The sequence below is a fragment of the Dipodomys ordii genome, unplaced genomic scaffold (genome assembly GCF_000151885.1).
Source record: "Dipodomys ordii isolate 6190 unplaced genomic scaffold, Dord_2.0 Scaffold80, whole genome shotgun sequence".
Lineage (NCBI taxonomy): Eukaryota > Metazoa > Chordata > Mammalia > Rodentia > Heteromyidae > Dipodomys > Dipodomys ordii.
In genome coordinates this window covers 1,708,250-1,735,388 of record NW_012267296.1, presented here as the reverse complement: position 1 = coordinate 1,735,388, position 27,139 = coordinate 1,708,250, and the positions used below count along the sequence as shown (strand labels likewise).

Below are 27,139 nucleotides of genomic sequence, written 5' to 3'. Positions count from 1 at the left end.
TCTTCTTCTTCTTCTTCTTCTTCTTCTTCTTCTTCTTCTTCTTCTTCTTCTTCTTCTTCTTCTTCTTCTTCTTCTTCCTCTTCTTCTTCTTCCTCTTCTTCTTCCTCTTCTTCTTCTTCCTCTTCTTCTTCTTCTTTCTTCTTCATCATCATCATCATCAAAAGCCTGGTTTACATTGCCTAAATGACTTACACAGGATAACAATGTTACTTAGGAGAAATTTCAGATTTGTGGAGCTTTTCAGTCTCAATATAGATGGGGTTACTATTTGTAGATAATATCCTGAGCATTATTTAGTGCTATAAAATTATTTTAAAATAAAGAAAAACGAGATAGCTTTTAAGTGTAGAATTTAAGTTAGGGTTAATATTTGTCTGCAAAATAAATCTTACAAATTGTGTAGAGAAACTCAAGCTTATCTGAAATTCTTAGTATGCTGAAGTGATTCTTAATTTGCAGTGTTTCCATAAAAATCCTTAATATATTGAAGTGTAACATTCCATGAAAATTCGTATTCAATCAAATTATGGACTTGTCTTTTGCTTGTTTAGAGAAAATTAAATATTCTCCTCTGTATTTTAAAGGTGTTTGCTGTCTTGCTAAAAAATGTCTAACATGTTAGGTTTTTAATAGATTAATGAAACAGAGTTGCAAACTTTGTCTCAGCAAATACGCCTGCAAAGGTTGTGTTGCTTTTCAAATATGAATCAACAACTTTTAATTATATGAACAACTTAGAAATCTCATTAAAACATTTACTACTTGTTTTTGTAAAAAAAAAAAAAAACTTATTTTACATAGCTGAACTGAAAGCTAGTATTTACCAAAAATATCCAATAAGGTTTCAATGTCAGTTGATCAAAATTAAGTAAAACTTCCTCTCTCCTTTACTTGTTTATATCATAGTTGTCTACAGCTGTGCCTCTGTGAGTAGGAGATGTTGTAATTATTCTCATGTTATAAATATGGAAATTGGGAATTTCTAAAATTAAAAAGATAGCAAATTATCATATCAAGAATCAAATTATGAATGTTTTACTTCATAGTGAAGTTTATAGCCAGAATGAAAAATACTAATTTTTGTATCTACAAATTTGAACTGTATATTAATTATATTAATGATTGTGGATTAGATTAAAAAATTCTTTTTAGATAAATATTTTCTATACGTTAGCCTTGTTAAACTACACTAAGGTTGAAGAACTTAGTGCTTGAGGCAATGAAAAATCACAATGGGTAAACTGAATATTAAGGATTTATTTTCTTCCTAGACATTTTAATTGCAGGAAAGAGATCCTATATATATATATATAAAATTACCAGTAAGTAGGAGAAAAACAAAGGAGGGTTTAACAATGTTCGACAGGAAATTGTACTCATTACCTTACTCATGAAACTGTAACCCCTCTGTACAGCATCTTTACAATAAGGTAAAATAAAAAAAACAAACGATCAACTTACATCTGGGAAATGTCAACTTGCACATTTTAAAGGTCTAAATTAAAGCCTAACTTTCTTGTGATAATTTTTGTTGTAGTTTAGGCAGATTAAAATTATATGTGCTGTGCCATCTTTCTCATCAAAGATTACGATATTTTTATTTCATTTTCATTAGAAATCTGACATTTCATCTATCTACAGTATTGACTTTTAATTTATTTAAACAATTTCAAATTAAAATACTAGCTTTCATTTTTTTTTTGTTCAGAAATCCGGATACATAATGCTGAGAAAAATACTGTCTCTAATAACATTAAATAAGAAAATAACATTTTCTTGAACCACAAAGGCAAAATTGAACTTATTTACAACCATTTGCACCCATTTCACTGTATTTGATGTCGGTATAATTTGTGGAAGGGAAGGTGAAAAACAAATCATTTAAATAGGGATACAGGTGGACCCATTGCAACAATGAGATGTACAAGTCGTTATGTCGAAAAATGAACTTTACAACTATGGTGGGGTGGGGGCGGGGGGAGGATGGGAAGGGATGGGAAGGGAAACAAAGGAGGAGGCTACAATGCTTGATAAGAAATGTACTTACTATCTTGCCCATGTAATTGTAACCCTTCTGTACAGTATTTTCACAATAAAAAAATAATAAAACCATGAAAAAAAGTACATCTATTTGAACAAATCAGTTATTTTAACTGATTTTCTTTTAAAGTAACTGTTTTGTTTTATGTGGACATTAGACTAATTGTCAGAATCATAAGATATATTTCCCATTAAACAACTCAATTATGGAAATTCCTTATTCCTTAATTATATCCTGAGGGCTTATCAGGCCTGATAAAAAATTGGAAGTCATACATATTGATCAAATAGCAGCCAAAACTTAAATATCTTCTGTTGGGCTTCATTTTCTTAATAATTAACCTTTTATAGTGGAAATAATAATGCAAATGAAGAAAAGTGTAAACTATAGGTGAACACAGATGCCTAAGCATAATAAATATAAGCAAGGAACAACAGGGTAAAATTTTACCCAAGCAAAAACACTCCTTCTAGTAAGTAATCACTGCATATTTTAAAAACATGAAATCACTAGAATCACTTTTTGAAATTACCAGAATTTAAAATTTTTGTGATATATAATAACTTTCAAATGATGAGGTCAATTAAATGATGAGGTATTATTAACATTCAATGCCACATTGTTACTTAAAATTTCTAGTTTTCACTGAAAATTCTTTACTGTTGTAGGAATTACATTAGTTCTTGCATTACCACCAGATTATAATGATGTGAAAACTTAGTTGCTGGAAGTCATTTAACTGAAAAGGGATTTTATTTCTTCTTTAATACACAATATAGAAGTTTAAATTTATACAATTGACCACAAAATGTATATATTTAAAGAAGATTTTTTGAAAATAATTAGGCCTTATTTGTTGTATTTCCTTTATAACAGATTACCAATTAGTAGTTGATCTAATCCTACTTGTCTTTACCAGTGTCCTTGGTTAATGTTTTTATTTGGCTTTCATCTGGGCTTCAAATAAGGGATTTGCACTCTCCCTATGCCTTTTCCCTCATGGCTAATGCTGTACTACTTGAGCCATGCATTCACTTTTGGCCTTTTGTTGGTTAGTTGGACATGGAGTCTCCAGACTTTTCTTTCCAAGCTGGATTCAAACCACTATTCTCTGATTTCAGCTTTCTGACATACTAGGATTACAGATGTGAGCCACTACTGTCTGACTTCATTAACTTATCTTTTATTTGATACCTGTGATAGATTTTCCTAACTTTTCTTTCACAAAATATTTTTATATCCCTTTACATTTAAATCTGAAATTTTAGAAGAATCTTTCCCAGTATTCTATAGATTTAGTCTAAATTAATAAATATTTAAAGCACGATTCATTGACATGTAAAAGTTATGACCACAATAAAATTTATATTATACCTTTACTAATATAAATTATACACATATACACTACATATATATACATCTCCATATGTATTGCATATTATATATATATATATATATATATATATACACACACACACACACACACACACACATATATGGAACTAAGTAAAAGATCTGATTTCCTATTTCTTTTGAGATACTGTGCTAGCCTCATAGCCAGCCTCATAAGAATGATTTTGTGAAATGATTATAAAAGTACTGTCCTGAAGAGTAAAAAAATAAAAAAAAAATAATTTTGGTGTAGTATGGTGAATGGTGTAAGTGAGCCTGATAAGTTTGTTTAAAGAATCACATGAGAAGAAAAACTTCTCATCTTTTACTTAATTTATCATGAAATTTCTGTATAGTTACTTCAAGTCTACTAGCTGTGAATTGAAAATAGCAACCATTCAATTATATTTCTGAGAGACTGTTAAATATAAGTGATGAGACAAAAATGTTTTACTCAAAATTGTATAACTCAAAGGTGAATTTTTAAATGTTATATGTTCATATTTATAAATTATAATACTAGATAATATATCAGATTTTAAAATTTAAATGTGATATATAACCTATTATAAAGTCAGATGAGAGGTACATGTTATATTTTCCTGGATCATTTTGCAAGTGCATTTGTAGAGCTGTAAGTATATTATACATTTATTACACATTAGTATTTATGAGACGACATATGTGCTTAAATATGCCCAGATCATCTTAGACAAATGGCAATATAATGATTACACACATGTTCCTAAATACAATCTGCAATTATCATATATACTAATCGAGAAAAAAACAAACTAAATCATTTAAATTCTCATCTATATAATCCATTCAAAGTATTTTTTATTGCCTCAACACTAGTAGCATTTTAACTAGTGAAAATTAAGCTCTGCCATATTCCAAACCAAAGGACTGAAGACCTGAGACAATTGCCAAGTTTACATATTAGGGAGATTGACTTGATATTTCACTGACGTATTTTCATGACACCTTTCATACTTTCACTATCCTTTTCTCCTCTCCAATGAACATTTATTTTTTCTTAATGTACTGAAGTTTTTTTTTTGTTTTTAATTGTCAAGGTGATGTACAGAGGGGTTACAGTTACATAGGTAAGGTAATAAGTAAATTTCTTGACAAACTTGTTACCCCTTCCCTCATTTTTCACCTGCTTTTCCTCCCCCCACCTCAAATTGTACAGATAATTTCCAACATATTGCCTTGTGTATATTGCTGTTGCATCAGTTTCCCATTTGTCCTTTGTCTCACCATTCTGTTGTTCCCTTCCCTTACCAAAGTCAAATAAATGTATACATCTAGGATAATCTCAACAGATGAGTAGAATAGATCAACAGCTATGTACATATGACCATATAAGATGATGCTAAATGAAACGAACTCCAAGACACAGACACGAGGATTTTCATTGTTGTTGTCATTTCTAATTTACTATGTGATTTTTTGTGTTTCTTTTGTATGTTCTTCCCCCCTATGGTATATACCTTGTTGTTACTGTATTTGATTTTGGTACCGTGGTATTGCCCTGAAATTTTATTCTATAAGTTGTTACTAGATCAAATACTTTACTACAAGTAAATTTGTTTTCTACATGCATTTTACATAAGTGCATTTATGCCAAGATAATCAGCTATAAAACCCCTGTTATTATACTATTTATAGAAGTGTAAATTTTTCTAAAAGCAAAATAAAAATGTATGTGCTTCGGATTTTTGGATTAACTACTGGCCCCACACTTAGAATGTACCCCCTTGCTTTTTCTTGTAGATGCACAGTAAAAGGATATTTGGCCAGAAGCATAAGAATTTGAAATATATCTCAAATATATCTGATAAGTGAATAGATATACAGATAGGTTTTTTACTACAACATTGAACAAAAGTGATACTCTAAATGATTCAGGATGTGTAACTTTATCATTTTTTTGCTAGCATGAATCAGTAACTGCTTTATTTGAAAACAGGTGTTTTGTTGCTGTTACTGACTTGACAGAAGACTTAGCCTAAAACAAACTATTCTTCTAATAAATATATTTAATTTAAGGCAATCAGTAGCTTATATGTAATTTTCAATATATTCAACTTTTATTAAAATTTATTGATCTTTTTATTAAACTCATTTTTAAAATACAGTAAGACTTACTTATTCAATTCAGAAGAAATGAATAGAAATAAAATACACATAGTTTTACAGACTTATAATCATTTCCTACCATTGTTATTCAATTAAAAAGAATCACAAATTCTCCCCAGGCTTGTCTTCGTATTATCTTTGTGATCTTTCCCTTAATTCCTCACACTAGTAAAGTATGTTAGAGTTCAGAGCAATTAAATCTGTTGACTTAAGCACATCTTTTTTTATTGCCTTTTATTTTCAGCTTCTTATCACCACACCCATTTTGTATACTTCTTTAACAGCTTTCCAATAAGTAATAAGTTTCCTACTGCTTACCCCATATGAAAGTAAGAATATCAGAAAGTTCACGTTTTGATAATGTACATTTTTATTAAATTCCATCTTTATCAAACAAGTTCTACACACACTAGTTTGCATACTTTTCTTGCAGAGTAAACCTAATTTATATAATGATGATTTATATGGAGAAATGAATCTTTGTGGAAAGTCTGCATAAGTATATAATGTTGGATCATGTATTATTACCTTATTTCCTTCCTTTCTTTCTTTCTTTCTTTCTTTCTTTCTTTCTTTCTTTCTTTCTTTCTTTCTTTCTTTCTTTCTTTCTTTCTTTCTTTCTTTCTTTCTTTCTCTTTCTTTCTTTCTTTCTTTCTTTCTTTCTTTCTTTCTTTCTTTCTTTCTTTCTTTCTTTCTTTCTTTCTTTCTTTCTTTCTTTCTTTCTTTCTGTTGTTGTTGTTGTGGGTCATGGGGTTGGAACTCTGGGCCTGGGTGCTGTCCCTGAGCTCTTCAGTTCGAGGCAAGCTACCACTTGGATCATAGTACCACTTCCAGATTTTGCTGGTTAATTGGCGTTGGACTTTCCTGCCTGGGCTGGCTTTGAACCATGATCCTCAGATCTCAGCCTCCTCAGTAGCTAGGGTTACAGGCCTGAGCCACTGGTGCCCGGCTAAAAATTACTTTCAACCTAATGATCAAAGGTCATAGCCTAGAATATTTACTGAAAAAATATACTTCCACTGTTAATAACATTTGAATGATGGTAAATTATCAGTGGAGTTATTTCATGAATTTTTCTCACATATGCACATTTGTCAAGGCCATTTTCACAAGTCTTAAGTGAAAATTAGTGAATTCCTTATGAATAACACATAGTTCTGAAGAAAGTGAGATTTGTAAACTGGATACTTCTAATATAATCTTAACTTCAGTTCTAGAAAATATGCAACATAGTTGTATTAAATGTCTTTAGTATGAATTCTTCATGTTTGGCCCATCATATGAATTTTTTCCAATGCACTTGCTAATTGAATAATGCATTTCTGATTAAAGATAGCATTTGGATAAAAAATAACACTATTCTGGAATTTACTGAAATCAATAGAAACACATGGAATAAAATTTCTATGTGATTATTTATACCAATATCAGAAAATTTATAGAATTTGCTTCTTGAGAAAAAATAAAACTATTTGCTATTTTTCCTAACCTTACATTTTCATAAACACATCTTTACAAGGCATTGTTTTGATAGTTTCAATATAGATTTTTTATTCCAAAATATTTCTTTGTTTTGTTTGCTTTTGGTGTAAGTGAACCCACTATCTGATTCAAAGTCTATGGAAGAATAAATAACTCATACTTTGGAGTCATATTTCCTTTCAAATTCTGCCTGCATTACCTACGAGACCATGACCTGAAACAAGTTACTTTAAACTCTTATGCATTTAGTGCCTTAGTTTTTTCATATGTATATGGATATTTATTTTTCTATTTGCTGTTTTATAAAGCAATAATATCATGTATTTATTAAGTTCTCTGAGGAAATTCTATTTTAAAATGAATGCTATTTCATTACCTCTCAAATGATGACTCAGTGAATATCTCTAGTTGTGGGTTTTCATCTTTTTATGTTAGCATTATCAAAGAAGACGGACTTTCAGTTGTCTGCTGATGGTTTATACACATAATCCTACTACTCAGTAAACTGAGATCTGTATGATTACCATTCAAAGCCTGAACATGCAGAAAACAACCAGTAAAATACTGAGCTGGAAGAGTGGCTCAAGTAATAATGCTCCAGCTAGGTCAAAATTATCTATGTCACTCTGTTATAAAGACTTTTGTGAATGCAAATCATAGTAGATTCATAATGTTTTCAACCATATCTATTTGAATTTAATGTACTTAATTATAATTTACTATTAAAATTTACATGAAGTATTTTTTATAATTTTATTCCCATTAGAAAGATCCATAGATTGATAAAATAAGTTTGTATATATGTTTAAGTACTGGGGTTTGAACTCACAGAGGTGGCACACTATCACCTGAGCTCTACTTATAGATTTTGCTAGTTAATTGGAGACAAAGGTCTCATGGATTTGTGTGCCTAGGGTGGCCTTTGAATCACCATCCAAGATTTCATCTTCTTGAGTTTCTAGTAATATGGATCCTGAGCCACAGGTGCCTGGCAAGAAAGGCAGACATGCTTGCCTTCACCTACTGAGTTGTTGGGATTATAGGAGTATACTATTATGCTCTGTTAGAAGAGATGAATTTTTGAGAATTGAACTATTTCTCCCTAAAATGTACTTCCTCATCAGATACAAAGGCATTTCTAAAACTAATCCGTAGACTTTCTTGATATAGACATTATACATCACAAATAGTGTGAATATATATATATGTGTGTGTGTGTGTGTGTGTGTGTGTGTGTATGTGCCCATATACATATATACTTGTATAGATGTGTGTATGTGTATATATACCTATACATGTATATACATTTATACATATATGTATAGCATACACATGTATTTGTATGTATTTAAAAACCAATATTTGTAGTAAGACATCACAAAGGAGTCTCTATTAAGAGTTTAATAATAGAATAGGGACATTGTATTCACCAAAATAACTTTCATTGCTTACTTATATTCAGACCAGCTTCACACTAAAATCAGGCACAGCTCAAATAAGACAGCTCATAATAAGACAGGTAAATTAAAAGGAATATTTAATCCCCCAAATAAACAGAACTATATTTTAAAAAGAATTTTATTAGTTGTATGAGGGAGTTTCAATGAATCAGAGAATGTAAATACAATTAATCTTGATCAATCTTTAAAATGTGGTTTTGGCTAGGTAAAATACCTAGCACTTTCTTATTGAATAATTGAGCATATTGTGTGTGAATAATTAAAGAATTCCAAAGTGGGGAGATCAGCAGGACTGTCAAAATGAAAGAAGAAAAAAATATTTGCTATTTATTCAAGTTTGATATAAGTTGTTTTTGTAATGACTTGTGGTTGAACTTTTTGATTTTCATATAAGGAGTTTTCTAAAGATTTACTAATATTGTGAGGAAGTCTTGACTTGGTTTTCTCATTTTGAGATATACTAAGAATCAAACTTTTTACAAGAATAAAGATAATGAAAGTGATGGAATGTCTGTTGTGTGTGAAAACACAGTCAATTGGATGGTTTGATTTCCACTACTAAATATTTTAAAAAGAGAGAATGAGCATTTGATGTTTCTCATGTTTTATGAGAAATTTTCTAATATCTTAAATTCTATAAGTGGAGATTTTTCATAATCTCCACAATACACCTGTTCATAAATAGTGCCCAGATAATATTGAAACTATGAAAGCAATGTCTCAACAAGATAAGTAACAAGAAGTATAAATTTTGATTACCTTGTCCCTGGGAATTTTGCTAATTCTTTTCAGATAATAAGGGAACTATTTTACGGGAATTTTAATCTCACTGTAAAATGAATTATCTGTAAACTAAATATGCAAGTACAACTTAAGTTTAAGCTTCTTCCTACATTGATGGAGTAATGATTGGCAATGTACAATTTGGTGCTTGACCATACTTACTAAGTGAAAAATAAGCAATATCACCAAAATATTGACTAATTTCTCTTTTTATTTTTGAGAGGATGCCAGATAAGGCAATTAAACCCCGAGCCTTGCTCATGATAGACAAGCACTCTACTATTGACATTTTACCAACAAGAAATTTTTTTTCCAGTCACACACCATTTAGTTTTTATTTGTTGTTGAATAAGATACCTTTTTTTTCTGAGCTGACTGTAAACTCATTGTCCATCCTGAGTGCCTGAGACTGTTAATGTGTCCTGAATTTTTGTACTGGTTTAAATTCTTTTTCTTATTATTGTGAAAATACTGTACAGAGGGGTGATAATTACATGGGCAAGATAATGGGTACATTTCTTATCAAACATTGTAGCCTCCTCCTTTGTTTCCCCTTTCCATCCCTTCCCATCCTCCTCCCCCCCCCTCCCCCACGCATTCCTCCCCCCCCACCAAAGTTGTAAAGTTTGTTTTCGACATAACAACTTGTACATTGTTACAATGGGTCCATCTGTGTCCCTATTTAAACGATTTGTTTTTCCAACAAGAAATTTCTTTACTGATGATAGAGGCCAGTGTCTATATATCAATTATGTCAAGGATGTGGTCTGATAGAACTGTTCACCTGTACATTTCAAGGATCAGAGAGAAGCAATGTCTTAAGTACTGTGAAATGGACAAAGTTGAAAAAATTCAGCTTTTGTAGGAACATCTCAATGAACCTTATTGATATTAATTCAACAGAAAGGTCAATAACTAAGGAAGCCAATGACTGGAATTGGTAATTTCATAAAATGGAATCAACCATTGAAAATGGTTGTCTATAGAGATTGTTGAAAAGAGAATGCATTTCCATTAAGGTATGCTAGTTTCTCTTCCACGTAGTCATCTTTTCCTGTTTTTTTTCCTGCCTATACAGATGGCAAAATCTTAAACATTTCAAACTCTTATTTGTGTAGTATGTTTGACTCTCAGTGAACGTTAATATTGTTAAAAGTACTTTTCCTTACACATGGAAATCTCTATGAATAACTTAGTCTTATTTTTTAAGGGAAGGAGAATCACAGAAATGGTGGGACAAAGGGTGATACTCACTGGACACTTTGTTGCAAATGAACTTTACAACTTGAGGGAAAAGGGGTGGGGGAGGGGGATAAAATGAGGGAGAAGGTAACACTGTTCAAAAAGAAATGCCTCAGTCTTATGACTTGTAATGTCTCAATGTTCTTACTCTCATGAATACATATTATGGAATTTTGTTATCCATATTGGTAAAAATATATTTGCCAATTAGAAGAACATATAAAAGCCAGGAGCCAGTGGCTCAGGCCTATAATCTTAGCTACTCAGAAGGCTGGGATCTGATCTCTGTTGGAAGCCAGCCTAGGCAAGAAAGTCCATGAGACTTATCTCCAATTAACCAATAAAGCCATAAGTGGAGCTGTGGCTCAAGTGTTAGAGCACCATCCTTGAGCAACCAAAGCTAAGTGACAGTGCCTAGGCTTTGAGTTCAAGCCCCAGAACTGTCTCACACACACTCATACACACACACACACACACACACACACACACACACACTAGACTAATATTACTTTTGTATTTGTGTTGAATTTTCAAACATTCCTTTTTAATAATGCTGTCTATTTTTTCATATACCTGACAACTTGCACTGTTACTTGCTATCTTCTATCAAATTAATATTATAGTTAATATACTAGATCAATAATTGGCATGAAATTTGTTGAAATAACCATAGGTTATATGTTTTATCAAACATCAAATGTTTCCACCACAAACATTCATAATCAAGTAATTTTAGCTTCACTTTGCAGTTGTACAAAGTACTAGTAATTATCCAGCTAACTGGGTTAAAAATGAAAGAATTTGATGCATTAAATACTTATCAATCCAGTTTATTTAACAGGATGTATCAATAAGAAATCTATTTACTGAGATAAGGTCAAAGGTAGTTAGCTGAGTTTTGTCTGCTATTCATATCAAGTGCCCTACTACTTCATCTTGAATTTCAGAAGAAATATTAAAAGATACTGATCTTAAATGTGCCATTGAATTAGCTACTAATCATTACCTTCAACATTTAGTTTGGAGTGAATTAGTCACACTGACATGTTACATTATGAAGAAGTATCAGTAACAAAAAAAGCAAAATAAATAACTAGAATATGTCTGGGACAAGCAGAAAAACTCAGATAAGATGATGTTAAGCAAAATGAACCCCAAGATAGGGACACATGTGGTTTTTTCCTTCCTTTCTATCATTTCTAGTGTATTTCTAAGGTACCATGTGATTTTTTTGTTGCTTTGTATGTACCTCCCCCATGGTATAACCCCTGTTTGCACTGTATTTGATGTTGGTATAATTTGGGGAGGGGAAGGGAAAAAACAAAATGGTTAAATAGGGATACAGAGTGATCCATTGAGAACTTTACAATTTAGGTGAGGGTGGGGTAGTGGGGGGTATAGTTGAGGAGGTGGGAGGGACGGGATGGTAGGGGCAAAACACAGGAGGAGGCAGCAATGCTGGATAAGAAATGTACTCATTACCTTGCTCATGTAACTGTAAACCCTCTGTACAGTATTTTCACAATAAAAAAACTTACTTTAAAAAAAAGAAAAAGTGATTTAGTCCTCAGGTAATTGCCATTTATTTGCATAACAATTTTATTATTGTTATGTGGGTATATGTGTGAAAAAGAAAATAACAGAAATGTAATATTTGAATTCACCAAACAAAATTTCAGTGAGTGACTAAACTAATAGAGAATTTCTACATTGTTTCAGAAATTGCAGAATTTAAGTAACCACATTCTAGTAAATTAAATATCAGTAACTATTTCTCCTCATGCATACTTATAAGCCCCAAAGTATCAACCACTCCTGACCACTTCACCAAACTAAATATAAAAGTCTATAGCTTTTCACTTAAAACTTACTATAAATATTAATGGAAAATGTATTTATGAATACATCAGAAAGTCATAATTGTCTTAAAAGAAATTGTACTCATCAAGCATTTCTTCTTTGAATCCAAAGGTAATGGTTTAACAAGGAAATAGCTTCAGCCTTTTATACAGCTAGGTTTTAGGAAAGACAAAGATACAATATCAACTATTTCCCACACTTTAATGTATATTCAGACTGACGATGCATTTTCCTTAATATCTTATTTATTATTTCAACTCTCATTTACTCAGTAATGGAAAACTGAAGTTTTCCCTGTTTGCCAGGAAATCAAAATAATTCCCTGGTCTAAGCAGCATTAATTCCTGGAGACAAAAATTGAAAAATCCTTGCAGACAGTACTTTCATTAATTTTTTTATAAATTAATAAACTTTAGAAAGCAATGTATGTTTGATTGAGGCTTTCACTGATTCATGACAAAAAATATATATTATGGCACTTGACTAGGTATTGTAATTATCTCTATACCACATTGTAATTATCTCTATACCTCCTCCAAGTGTTTTGAACCTTGTTTGCAGATCCTTGTAATGGTGAAGTATTTGATATGCTCTCTTGGGGTTATGGAATAGAGATTAAACATTATCTGCTCCATGCAATTATAATTATACATAACAGTAAAGATAGAATTCACATTGCTTTGTGATTAATTATAATTTCAGATGCCATCCTAGTCTTTAATATTTTTAAAATTTATTTCTGTTCCAACCCTGCTTTCTAAAACTTGCAGCCATTTATCAAAGACACATAATGATCTACTTCCTCAATGACCCTCTTTCCAATTTCATTAACACAAATATTCTGCCTGTGGTATATTTGCATCACTTTGCTTGCCTTTGTTTCATAGCCTGTACATAATCATAACTATCTTATCAGAATTATATCTTTGTATTTAGTCAAGACTAGTCTCATAGTAGTTTAAAGTCATTTTCCTAAATGAAGTTTCATTTTGTAATTCATGGAGATATTAAATCATCAAAATTAATACATATAATAGATATGATCCAAATTTTTTAATCAATTTTGGATTCACAAAGTTGATGAACATTACTTATTTTTACTTACACATAAAAAAATTAATGGTTTTGTCCATTATCTTTAGAAAATCTTGTCTTATCTCTCACACAACATGTACAAAGGCTGTTAGAAAGTACAGATAAACTAAATGGATGTATGCATATATGGATGTATATATGGATTGATGGGCAAGTGTTTATGTGGAAGAGGATGAAGTATCCTAGCAAAATAGTTTTCAAGTAAAGTCATACATACCTCAAGACAAACACAAATTGTGAAATTTCTCTGAACTATACTGTCCAATTTGGTATACGCTAACTACATGTGTGTGTTTTTTAAGTATTTAATAAACATTTAAGAAGTAAATTTACTTGCTCACATGAACTAACTATATTTCCAGTACTTAAAAAGTATATATGCCTATCATATTGGCCTGTGCAGGTATGCCTATCATATTGGCCTGTGCAGGTATAAAATATTTCTGTCATTTTTTGGATACCAATGCTCTAAATATTTTAATGCAAATTATGGAAGGACACTTCTATGTAACTCTTATAGTCATAAGCATAGGATAATATGATATAGAATCTAATTTCTTTTCTTAAAAAGTGTAATTTCTCCTTACAATATAAGACATTATCTCTCAAGAGGACCATTTATACTAGTATCATTCATGTCACTTTTTCATTTATACTGAAATATTTTACAATTTAACAATATAATGCACATCGTAGTTAAACATGTAGAAATTCCCAATATTTTAATGTAAGTATACTTTTAATGTTAATATACTAAATATATATTAGATGTTTTAAATTTTAGATTAGTTAGAATTAATACTACAACAGCACAGTTTTCAAAATTATAAATTTTTCTTTGCTGTTAAATCCTAGAAATAACTTTCCAATGTATCCCACCTCCAAAAGTATTATGGACTTTTGGGTTTTTATATGATAGGTCCATAATATCATATTGAAAACAGAACCCTGTTTCCAGTTCTCCTTTTTAGTCTGAATTTGTGTAATTTTTTTTTTTAATTTGTGGAAGTCACAATAAATTGGGAGACCCTACCATAAAGGTCCTCCATCATGTTTTTTTTTTTTTTTTTACTTATTGATTTTAGATTTGTGATTTCTTGAAATCCAACTCAGTGTTTGAAGTACCACAGGAAAATCCTTTTGTGAGTAAGAAGGATCCCACTGATCACATGCCAGAGAGGTCTTGCCTCAGCAGCTCTCAACTTTCTAATCTTGTAAAGAAGCTGACAAGCTTGGGTGAGACATTTTATTATCCTTCTTACAAATTAAAAATTCCCTTCCATGCTAGCATGAACTCACATCAAGAGCATTGTAGTATAACTTCATAATATAGATAATTTTCCTAACTAAAGAAATTTTCTGTTGATATATAGGTAATTAATAATTATTAGTGATACAATATGCGACTACTTTCCAGGAAGATATAACCTTTTCCTTAGGAAAAAGAAAATCAATATTATAGTTTTTAATGTCAGAAAATAAGTATTATTACCCAATGGGGCTAGTATTATACCTACTCTATCTATTTAGAAACTTCAATCCATGATTTCCACTGTTTGATAAACGTGCTGCAAATTCTCAAATTCTATGTGTTAGATTTATGGAACTATTATAATGACCCAGGGGATAAAATCCAATTAGTTGAAATGACATTTTCATTTAAGCATTCTTAGCAGAGTAATAAGAATAGCAGAGACTTCAGTTTAAATTCATGCAGGATCCTGGATGATTTGCTGCTAAAGGCACTTTATCCATTAGGGATTACAGAATAATTGCATTCCTAAAACTAAAGAAATCTTAGAGGTCCCACCAAGGAAATCCCATATAGTGTCACATTTGAATTTTAGCAACTTTATTTTTCATTTCATCTTTTAAACTTATATTTCAAATGGTTACATTGTATTGGAAGCAAAGACCTTTCTCTTCCTCTCCCTCTTTTTACTTCCACTCCACAGCTGTTTGCAGAGCAATATGAGGATTGTACGAAAATGGGTTTTAATTCAGATATTTCAAGGTGAGTTTTAAGTCTCATTTCCTTTTCATGTTTCAGAAGTATTAACTTTATCTGTATTCTCAACTTTTATGTTTGAACTTCTCTCTTTCTTATAATGTTATATTCAAGCTTAACATAGTAATAGAATAAATAAGAGAAAAGGACATTTGTGTTCCAATGTCCTGACTGATATCATATGGGGAAATGTAAAACAATAGCAAAAATTCCACACTGGCATGGATGACCACATATTTCATCAAATGATGGTCAATATTTAAGTAATTATGAGAAAAGTTATAACACTAAACTATTGCACATGCTAAACCATTACATTGTCAAGGCCCTTCTGAGTCATGTAGAGATGTCATTGGGACCATTAGTTTATCCGTGATAAAACTGAGAAATGATTATTCTGAAAAAAAATCATTGAATTATGAGCACTGTGAGTAGAGGGTTTGTTCTTATGGTTATATCAACAATTATACACCAAACTAACAAATGAGAGTATTCTAATAGGAAATGATGTAGGAATTTCTTGTACTGACAAGAGCATGATAAAATAAAGTTAGTGCATTCTCTGAATCTTTATGTAAATGAATGAAATCAGTTCAGGATTTAGTTTTTTGTTTTATTTATTTACAATTATTATTTTGGTTTTATTCTGTTTCTGATTTTTGTTTTGTTTTGTTTTAATAGTGTCTTCCTAGGTCACTAGGCTGGCCTCAAAAGCCACAATCCTACTACCAAGCATCTTGTTTGCTGGGATTATAGGGGCATTCCAAGTAAAGCTAGGACTCTATTTAATTAAACCAAATTTGAAAATTAGATTCACTATGATGAGGCATTTTTATACTTTCATAGTCATTTAAGTTTGCAGTTAGTCCTTAAATATGACATGTAACCATGGCACAGTTTTCCTGATATAAGAGTACCATACATTTTAAAATAATAAATTTTTTATCACAAATACCTATTCTTGTTTTGCTTTATCCTTGCAGTGCAAGAGTTATGTGCATGCTCCCTTAGATTACTCAAAAACACATCCTTTAAAGGTTGTAGCTGAGCACTGTTGGCTCAAACCTGTAATCCTAGCTCAGATCTCATGAAGCTGAGATCTGAGGATTGAGGTTCAAAGAAGCTCAGGCAGAAATATCTGTGTGTTTCTTATCTCTAGTTAAGCACACAAAAAAGTTGGAAATGGAGCTGTAATTAAAGTAGTAGAGTGCCAACCTTGAGAAAAATAACAACAAAAATATTCATCAAGAACAAAGCCTTTGGGCCTGTGTTCAAGCCCCAGGATTGGTACAAAAATATTCTAATCATTGCTAAATTTCGTAGGCACCTCAAGCTTTACTTAGAAGCAAAAAGTTTTAAATACCCTTTTAACTTTTGCATCATCTATGCCATTATTCCCTATATTACTCATATCACTTACACCATTCTATATAAGTACTCAAACTCACACACTCAATGGAGGGTAGAGCCTGCCAGATCCAGCAAATCTCCCTACCCCTTCCTGTTCTTTTAAAACTTTCATATCTTCAATTCATGCCAAACTTTCTAAGTTCTGTTTCACCATTTTTTTTTTACTTTGAGTGTGTATAATTACTGGAATGTTGACTAATCCTTCTGCTTTATCTGTCGTCCCAATTTCTCTAATTTAAATTTCAATTCTACTTTGGGCTGCTGGAGAGTCTATGAAAATATTTTACTTCTTTATTTCTTCCCAATCTTCAGAAATATTATTTGCCTCTAATCAACCCTTGCTTTCTCTTAGTACTCAATTCTTTCCAAATTTCCTTCATAGCCCCTTCCACCCCCTATGCTCCTCCCATTTTCCCCTAGTATATCATGGTTCTTCCTATGCTTCTTACAAAAATTTATAACAGCATGTATTATGAAATTATTACACTTAGAAACTGCTTGAGTTTACCAACTGCAATTGTGAAACAGTTTTTTTATAAAAGTCATTTAGGTCCATATGATACTCTGTGCAATTTAAGGGATAAAGGAGAAATTATAAATGAATAAAAATGTACTACTTCGATACACATTATATAGGAGATATTAATAAAATCTTGTTTCTAAATGAAAGTTACAAAAATTGCATTGCTCCAAGACTTTGCTGACAGCCTTCACATTGTTGTCATATTTTAACTACAAGTCCCTTATGCACTCACATTTGTCATTACTTACACTCTTATACTTACTTTGATATTCTACATGTGATGTTAATCTAAGAAATTTTCTTAGAGGAAATATGTTTTGAATTGTTTAGAATAGGATGGTGACCATAGATGGCCATAAATTTGGAAACAAATTCATGACAAGGGAATAGGTATTGACTTGATGGAAAAGGAAAGGTCATGCAGTATACACTAAAGGGAATGACCTCATAGTTTAAATTATTTTGATTTGAATAGGGAACAAGTATTGTTTTCATTTTAATTTTTATTGTTTGTTTTTTTGATATTGTACATAATGTTTTACAAAATAATTGATATATGTCTCCAAATAGCAAAAACCACAATACTAGTTGCATAAGTAACATATTTGTAAATTTTTTTTTAAGCCTTATGATTCCACTTTCTGTTTTCTTTTTTTTTTATTGTGAACATACTGTACAGAGGGGTTACAATTACATGGGCAAGATAATGAGTACATTTCTTATCAAGCATTGCAGCCTCCTCCTTTGTATACCCTTCACATCCCTTCCCAGCCTCACCCCGCCCCCGTACCCAATCATATTTGGAAATGTTTTATTTAAAATAAACTTTTCTTCTGAATTAAAAAAAAGAGGTTAAGAAGTTGTCCTTAGGTAAAATCTGACTCACTTTAACAGTTCCTTTCAAAAATAAGCAGCTGTAATTAGTGGAAAAATTTAACAGTACACTGTTGTAGTTGTCAGCTATAACAGGTTTTAATTATCTTTTTACTTTAAGGTGATCAATTTAGAGAAGTTGAATATTTATTATTTTTAGTACAAAATCATGATGATTTAGATCACATATTTTAATTGTGAATACTGCCTCATAAATCACCTGTTTTTTAGATGTTTTTTTATTTTTATCAATACAGTGCAAGATTAAATAGATTCAAAAAGTATTTCAATCATCGAATTAACATAGTCATTCAATTTCTTAAAAAATTCAACTATCAGTTAAAAATCATTAAATGAGTCATTATAAGTTTCTTATTTCATCAAAATAATATAAGCACTTGGAAACCAATCACAATGATATTTAAACATAAATAACATTGGCATATGTCTTCCTTAAAAATGTTATCAGAAGTTATACAATTTTGAGGGGAAAGAACATTGCTAAAATATTATCAAAATTCTTTCAAAATGGAAAATATAATGAGCTCTTAAACAAGCTTTGCATTCCAAATTGCATTATAAAGTATTTGTTTGGATAAACAAAACATTTTGTTAGAAAAAACACCAAAATTACTACCAAACACAAAGAACCTTGTTTTTAAACTTTTATTCTAATTTTTTGTTGTTGTTGTTGGTGGTCTGGGGCTTGAACTTAAGGCTAGGGAGCTTTCCCTGAGATTTTTCATTCAAGGAAAGCACTCTACCACTTTGAGCAACAACTCCACTTGTTTTCTGGTGGTTAACTGGAGATGAATTTCATGGACTTTCGTGCCCAGGCTGGATTTGAAGCAAAATCCATAGAGCTCAGATTCCTGATTAGCTAGAATTTCAGGCATGAGAAAATATACAGTTGATGACAAGATATTTTTCCTTTTCATATGAAATTGTGATGAAAACTTTTTAAATTTCCAACCTTGCTTTCAGTTGAAATCCATTATGAAAATGAATACACATTTATGATTAAAGTTTATTTCAATCATAAAATGCTAGAACAAGAACACATCTAGGGAACCCCCAACATGACTACTATCCAAAGTCGGAACTGTTTAAAAATATAATTAGATCTAGAATTCAAATCCAGTTATTTTCATTCCAAAGGATTAGAATTGTCTTTGTAAGCAACATACACAAACACTTTAATTTTATTTTAAGCTGAGTAACAACAATAATTATAAGAGCTGCATACATTCCAGAAACCTTTCTAAATACTAATTTATATATGTGCTATATATTCCATATGTATATATATTCCATATATGTAATGCAGCAATATATTATACTTATATATGGAATATATAGTATATATAATTATATATATATATATATATATATATTACTTCATTTAGTCTTCATAGTGGCATGCAGTAGATATTAATAGCATCCTCATTTTTCACTAAGAAAATTTAAATAAGTTACATTAAATTATAGAGACATGGTGGATATGGGATTAAAAACAAGGCTTAGTTCTAAAGCCTATACTAGCATAGTGTCTTTCCAGACAGCTTATATTTAACTATGATAACATTTATGACTTTTATTTTCAGTGCTGGAAATTAGTAATGGACTTAAAATATAGATGTAACACTAAAAGCAAAAGCATATCCTTACTCCAATGTATGTGAAACTCTGAAGAAAGGATTTGTATGAAGTTATCAATATAGGTCAGCATGACCATCAGAGAAATGCATCTTGATGAGGTCCTTTACTCTAAATGTGGAGAAGTTTATTTTTTAAAATAGATTTTTTTCAAACCAGAAGTATATTCAAATAATGCCTCTGATTAACTATCAACTGTCATCTATTTGATAATGACCATATATGCAAAAGTAATTTAAAATTTCTGGTAACAAAGCACACAATTAAAAAAGAAAAAGTTCTATGTTCTCATCTTGTTTTACCACGTTAACTGCTAGTTTTAAAGTAATTGAGATGTGATTGTACCCTGTAAAATCCTATTTTGACATGTTGATATGTTAACTTATAATATGTCATCAGGAAAAGGATAAGTAATTACAAAAAAGGCCAAAAAGAACCCAAATGGCAAACGTCCAATAAATTACTTCTATGTGTAATTACATAATGGCTTCTGAAAATAAAAACTTCAAATATTAAATTATTTGGCTATTAAATATTATATTTATTGCCTCTAATTTGTAATAACATTTCAAATAACTAAAAGAAAAATTAGAATGGAGAATAGCCATCTATCTAGAAATAGATCAACTTTTTAATAATTTTAATTGTATTTTTAAGGTAAATAGGTTAAAAGAACTGGATATTTAACATGGAAATGGAATTATTCTATTTCAATTTCAGTGCTTAATAGCTGTTAATAGTGGCTTGACTAATTTTGTCTATGTTCTTTAGATGCTTATAAACTTTGTGTTCATTGAATATTATATCCTGTCAATCATAAATTCAAGCTATAGAATAATTAATAAATCACTACCGGTCACTTAAATATATTTTATTAGGGTATATTGTAGTGAAGTGAAGTTAAATAATGACAATCCAATAGAATCTTACAATGTATCTTAATTATACTTATCTTCTTCATACTCCTTTATCCTCAATATTTTCTTCAATTTCAACAGGTTTTGCTTTTCAAATTTCATACAAGAATGTGAAGTACTTAATACCAGTATTCTTTTAGAAGTTAGTCAGCATTATGGAGAATTTGAAAGTTAAGATTGTTTCTTAACTGAGGAAATTTATAAATTTTAACAGCCAATGTCCATTAGTTCTCTGCCGGCAATCAGAGGAGAAAGTAGCAATGTGTCCTGGGAAATATAGAGAAAAGATGAAACATGAAAAAGAAAAAAGTAGCCCGCCTTGCATGTCGGTATATCATAGGTACCTACATATATATAGGATGTATTTCTGCTATTGTGTAGACAAGAGTAAAAGCCTAATAAATTAGATTGTCTATCAGAATATTTGCACTTCATCATTTTGAGTCTGAAGTTATTGAGGAATTAATGATTCTATTATGAATTATGTTCCTAATATTATTCATATGTGGATTTTGATGGTAGTGAATGAGAAAATATTGGTGAGTATTCTCCATTGCTATCAACCCTACCCAATATACTAAAAACTATCAAGTAAGTAGTTAGTTCTACTAGCATATAACACCCTTATAATTCTAATATTTCTGATATAGTACATTTATTTACATAAATTTCTCAAAAAATTTACTAGAATCACATAATATTTTATGAAAGTAATTATATTTTTATGTATACCTTTCAAACATTTTTGTCAAAGGATATCAAAAAACATACTTTATAATATACAATTACTTGCTAATTGAAATTTTATTACCAATCTTTTAAAATACTAGTAATTTCATGGTTTAATATAATAAAATATTTGTTAAATGATTCAATTTCATTTTATACTCTTTTTTTTCCCTGCCAATGAAGTGATTTCAGCACAGTGGGTGTATTTATAGCTAAAGGTTACTGACCTCTTGACTTAGATCAGCACTATCCAAGAGAATTTTGTGTGTTGACAAGAAATGTAGCCCTTACTCATATTTGATTATTGAACATTGTGAAATGTTTGTTCTCCAGAAAAAAGAAATTAATCCTTTAATGTAATTTTGATAGATAAACATGATAAAGGATAGTGTTTGGGATGTAGTCTACTTCTAAATATGACTACAGAACGGAAAATGTCCTTTATTTGTAGGGCGAATTTATTTTTGCTTCTTAGTTTTCATGCTGTGACATCAGTGATAGCTCTTGAACATGCAAGGAAACTTTATCATGACCAACACTGGGATTTGTCATTTTTCAGGCAGGAAGAATTAGTGCAAGACATAATTTTAGTTTCATAGACTAAGTGCAAGTTACATCAATTGTAAGATAGTTGTGCTTGTTATAATCTGTTCTTTTAGTATTCTAATAAGAAAAATTGGGGATATATATATATATATATATTTGTCAGTTACATAGAAATTAAAATTTAACTAAAATTACATCATTCCATCTTCATTTGTTCATGCTGTTTTAAATTGATATTATTTCAGTTGGAAGTTGTATTTGTAAAAACAAGAAATACTTTGATTAACATAGTCTTACAAGTAATTTGGACCTCCAGTATCTTAGAAGAAGAATGACAGGTTTTCCTTTCCTTAGTGATTTTTCAAAACTAATGTGAAATCAATTATGGAAGTTTAATTTAAGGATTTTTTCAAGTACTTACCAATGAGAAAAAGTCAAACTATTTTTCATATACAGTACAATATCGAAGGTATGACATAGTAATGTAAATAAATAAATGAAAATATCTTTTGAACCTGTATATATTACTTACTTGAAAATGTGTTGAACACATACTGCCTTTAGGAATAAGCTTATTATAGGAAGAACCTTGTCATATTATAGTCAAAATGCAAATGGTTGTCTAAACCACTTGCATTTTGACTATAATATGACAGTATTTCATTAACAATTTGTCAATTGTTTGTGAAGTGATAAGTCTGTGTATGTACACATATACATCCATAGGGTATACATTTACAATAAAATGCAAACTAATTTAAGGCCATAAAGAGAAAGATCTCTCGAATAGATCACAATTAAGATATGGCTAGTGTTCCCCAAGTACTATCTTTAGCTCCATATAGGTAGAATTTGTATATTCTTGAGTTCCATTTAACATACAGTCAATTTGATGTTAATGTATTGTTTTATTTTTAAAAATACGAAATACCTTTTCTTTCTATATGCTAATATATTATTACATAGAAGGAAGACTTAATTTGTAATGAGCAATCTTGGAGTATAAACTTTATAATTTTTATCAAAAATGTGTTTTTAAATGAATAGTGTTTGTAATTTGTCCAAGGTGAAAAACATGACAAGAAAAAATTAAATGAATCTATAATTATTATGAAAAAGTGTATCATTTTGAAATTATGATATTTACTGATAATTGGGAAATTTTCTCCTAGATGCAGAAGGTGATATTAGTGCATAAAGGATAATCATCTGAAATATTTTATGTCTTTGGGAATTCATAAACAGTGAATTCTCCAGTTGTTATAAATCATTTTTTGATTCTTGGTATCTCTTCATTGTTGTAGTAATATACACTTGGAGATAAAAAAGTAATTCAAACCAAAAGAATTGGAACCCCCAAGCCCCAGCAAACATTTCTTAGTGATTGTGCCTTTGGCATAATGTTTATCTAACTCTAAATTTAATATGGTTTTGCTAATTTTAAATTTAAATTTTCAGTTTTCTTCACAGTGAAGAATTATGTTATAAAATATGAACCAATGAAGTTGTTTCAATTTTACAAAGATTTACGGAGAATGAATTTCATATTCAAAATACTGCTTTTGAAGGAGCAAAACTTTCAGATCATATTTATCTTTAGTATTTATTGACAAGATGGATACAAATTGAAATATATACTCAATATCAAGATGTTAAACTGATAGCCAGACTAAAAATGCATACAAAATCTTTTACGAATTTTTTTCAGTTTTTTCTTATAATGATCCTTTGTGGTAATAATCACTTATTTCTTATCATTCACATAACAACAGGAGAGATGTCACGGGTAGCATGTAAACCTCAGTGCCCAAAGAGGACAAAAGACAACAGCAGAACAATATGCTGAGAAGAGACTCTTAAGAGCAATACAACGAAACCCAAAAACCTCACTACAAAATTGTAGCTGAGTGACAAACTGGCAAAGTGTTTTTTTCATTTGCTCTTTGGTCTGATGAGAAGACAGTCAGGTTTAAATGTGTAAAGTAGGGTAGGAAAAGAGGAGTTTTCAGTTCATAAACAGGCTAACCTTAAGTTTGGCTGTCGTTCTTTTCTTTTGGTGTCTAAGCCAGATGACACTTCCACTCTATAACCAATTTCATTATGCGCAAAAATGAATCAATAACTCAGCTTTTGCTGTGGAGTTCTTGATTAAGTGATGAAGAAATGTTTTGTTCTGGCTTCAATCAGCATGCTGTATAACATCCTTCTCCATACTTAACACAAGACCCAAGTCTTTCTCTTCATACAACTGGCCTATACATAGTCATAAAGGGAGAGAGTAGACACACATTTTTAACAAACTTATTTTCTCTCCATTTCCTTTGCAATATGAAGTTCATATTTAAAACTTTAGAAACACTAAAATGAAGTCTCCCCCACTTAGAAGATCATTTTGATTCTCCACCAATGTATCAGTTCATTATTGTAGTACCATCCTTCTTTCAAAACATACTCACAGAGAGGCCAAAAAATAATAAACTAAAATTTGAAAGTATAGTTCAACAGAATATTTTCTAGACCACGAGGAGGCAAAACTCAGCTAAAAGATGTTAACAATTAGCAACACTTACACATTTGAGGAAGTATCAAATTCAATTAAATCATAGTAGGACCATTTGGACTATGCTATTTCCCACCATCTGAAGGGTTGCATAAATGACTTAAAATTCTCCCAAACAAGATAATAAAAGTTGTATTATAAAATGGTCTAGTTTCTTTTCCCAACGTAAATATCAAGTAACTCAATGAAAGAAAAAATATTTTCTTAAAAAATCATTCAGTTCTCAAAACAAGCCTGTATTTTGAAATCCAAACTACTAGGAAAAATGGGGCCTCTTAAATGAACTTTGCCCAGAAGCAAAGTATTATGGACTTTATTTATGGAGAGTGAATTTTATTATAAAATTGCTACTTTTTAAGGAGTAAATCTTCAGATGTCATGTAGATTCTCATATATGATAAATAGAGTTCCCTTGATGAAACTTTTACAGTTTATTTTTGCACATGTTCAAATATGCTGGTAATAGTGAAGCAGGACCCAACATGCTTTCTCTAAAATTAAGCTTTGTCAAATTTATCAAGGTGTTTTTCAATTCCAAAATTGAAGTTTGATTAATAGTTAATTACATTTATGTATGGAATTTAAATATATTAAGAAAAAATTGAGGTAATAACTCAAATTTGAAGGATGTTATTAAATTAACAAAGCATTTTCTGAAATATTAACGTAGAAGACAGAGAAAGGAAAGATAAGAATGTTAACATTTATAACTTCTTTTTATGAACAAATTGTAAATTCATTAGAATTCTGTTATAAATTCTGTTTCTTCATGAAAAGCAGACTGAACCCTGTATATGTGAAGTACCCCATTTTCAGATGCCCCCTCACAGACCACCAGAGACCACGATCAGTGCAAGCAGCAAAGAGTCGTTTATTGCAAGCTCGAGCTTGGTCCTCCTCACACTTGTTAACCGGTGATGCTAAGATGCCCTGAGCATAGAATCAGCACAGTTTTTATAATATTGAACAAACAACTTTAAGGAACTTTTACATAAAAAATTACATGATTGGTTAACATTTAAAGCAAGCTAAACTGGGCTTTATAATAGCTTTATCCCATGACTTGACCACAAATGGTTATGAATCACACGGGGGTCAATAGTTCACAGGAGGTGTTTTGCTCTGGGTTCTAAGGAACCAGTTGGTTGGAACGTTAAGTGTTTTTCTTGAAACCAAAATGCTTGGCTGTAGGCCACTTGGTGACCAACACCTGTTTCTGACTGATGATGTTCTCGAAACCGATACTCTTGGCCCTAGATCACTCAGGGGCCAGCACCTGTTTTTGACCGATGGCAGCCTTCTGGCTCCTTACCTCTTTCATATGAACTTATTGCAGAAATAAAGATAGGCAAAAAATAATATTGTGGGCTGTGAATGCAGCTTAGTGGTAGAATGCTTGCCTAGCATGCATGAAATCCTTGGTTCAATTTCTCAGCACCACACAGAAAAAATTGGAAGTGGCATTGTGACTCAAGTGGTAGAGTGCTAGCCTTGAGTAAAAGAAGCACAAGGACAATGGCCCAATCCCTGAGTCCAAGCCCTAAGACTGACAAAACAAAAGTAATGTTATATTCTAAATGCTAAATAAATTTTTAAATAAAAAAGAACTTTGCATCATTTTTCTTCCAAAAATTAAGTATAGCATAATTAGATTCAAATTGTCTTGCATTTTGTAACATTCATGATTGAATACTTTTTCTACTCACTTAGTATTGTTGCCATTTTAAGTTTGTCATCTATTTTGTTTTGATTTTCATTAGAGATAAAACAAACTATAAAATAATATTAAAATATATAAATTAATTAGAACTAATAAAAGGAAAAAGATTTTGCTGAACCTGTAGTCTAACACCCATTATCAAATAGTCTGTAACCAAGAAGGAACATTGATTTCTAAATTATTTCAATGTCATTTCACACAATGGTTTATAATTTGTTGCTCTCACCAATGACTATATCATCAAAAGTCATTTTATCTGGAAGATCTTCACTAATTATTGAAGTGAATACAACTATTAAATATCAAATTTTCCCTGTTCCTTAGAACAATATTTTGCTTTAATTCTATTTTGGGTAACTAATATGGTATCTTAATTTGTTTTTCAGGCTATCTACTGTGATTTTTGTTTTTAAACTACATGTCTGGGCTGGGAATGTGGTTTAGTGATAGAGTGCTTGCCTAGCATGCATGAAGCCCTGGGTTCAGTTCCTCAGTATCACATACATCAAAAAGGCCAGAAGTGACGCTGTTCCTCAAGTGGTAGAGTGCTAGCTTTGAGCAAATGAGGCTCAGAGACAGTGCTCAGGCCCTGAGGAATTCAAGCCTCAGGACTAGCCTAAACAACAACAACAAAACCCTACAAGTCCAAGGTTCTGGTGGCATATCTCATTTAATCTTGAGTATTGATTTGATT

General features: G+C 30.7%; 1 protein-coding gene across 1 annotated transcript in view; it reads left to right on the top strand.

Annotated features, from left to right (window-relative positions):
- Pcdh11x (protocadherin 11 X-linked) overlaps window positions 1–27,139 on the top strand; it is a 695,630-nt gene that overhangs the window by 13,982 nt on the left and 654,509 nt on the right. The window contains exons 2-3 of the mRNA XM_013024979.1: window positions 14,634–14,739; window positions 15,459–15,517. Coding sequence (XP_012880433.1) covers window positions 15,475–15,517 — 43 coding nt within the window. The 5' untranslated portion in view covers window positions 14,634–14,739; window positions 15,459–15,474. The remainder of the gene's footprint in view (window positions 1–14,633; window positions 14,740–15,458; window positions 15,518–27,139) is intronic.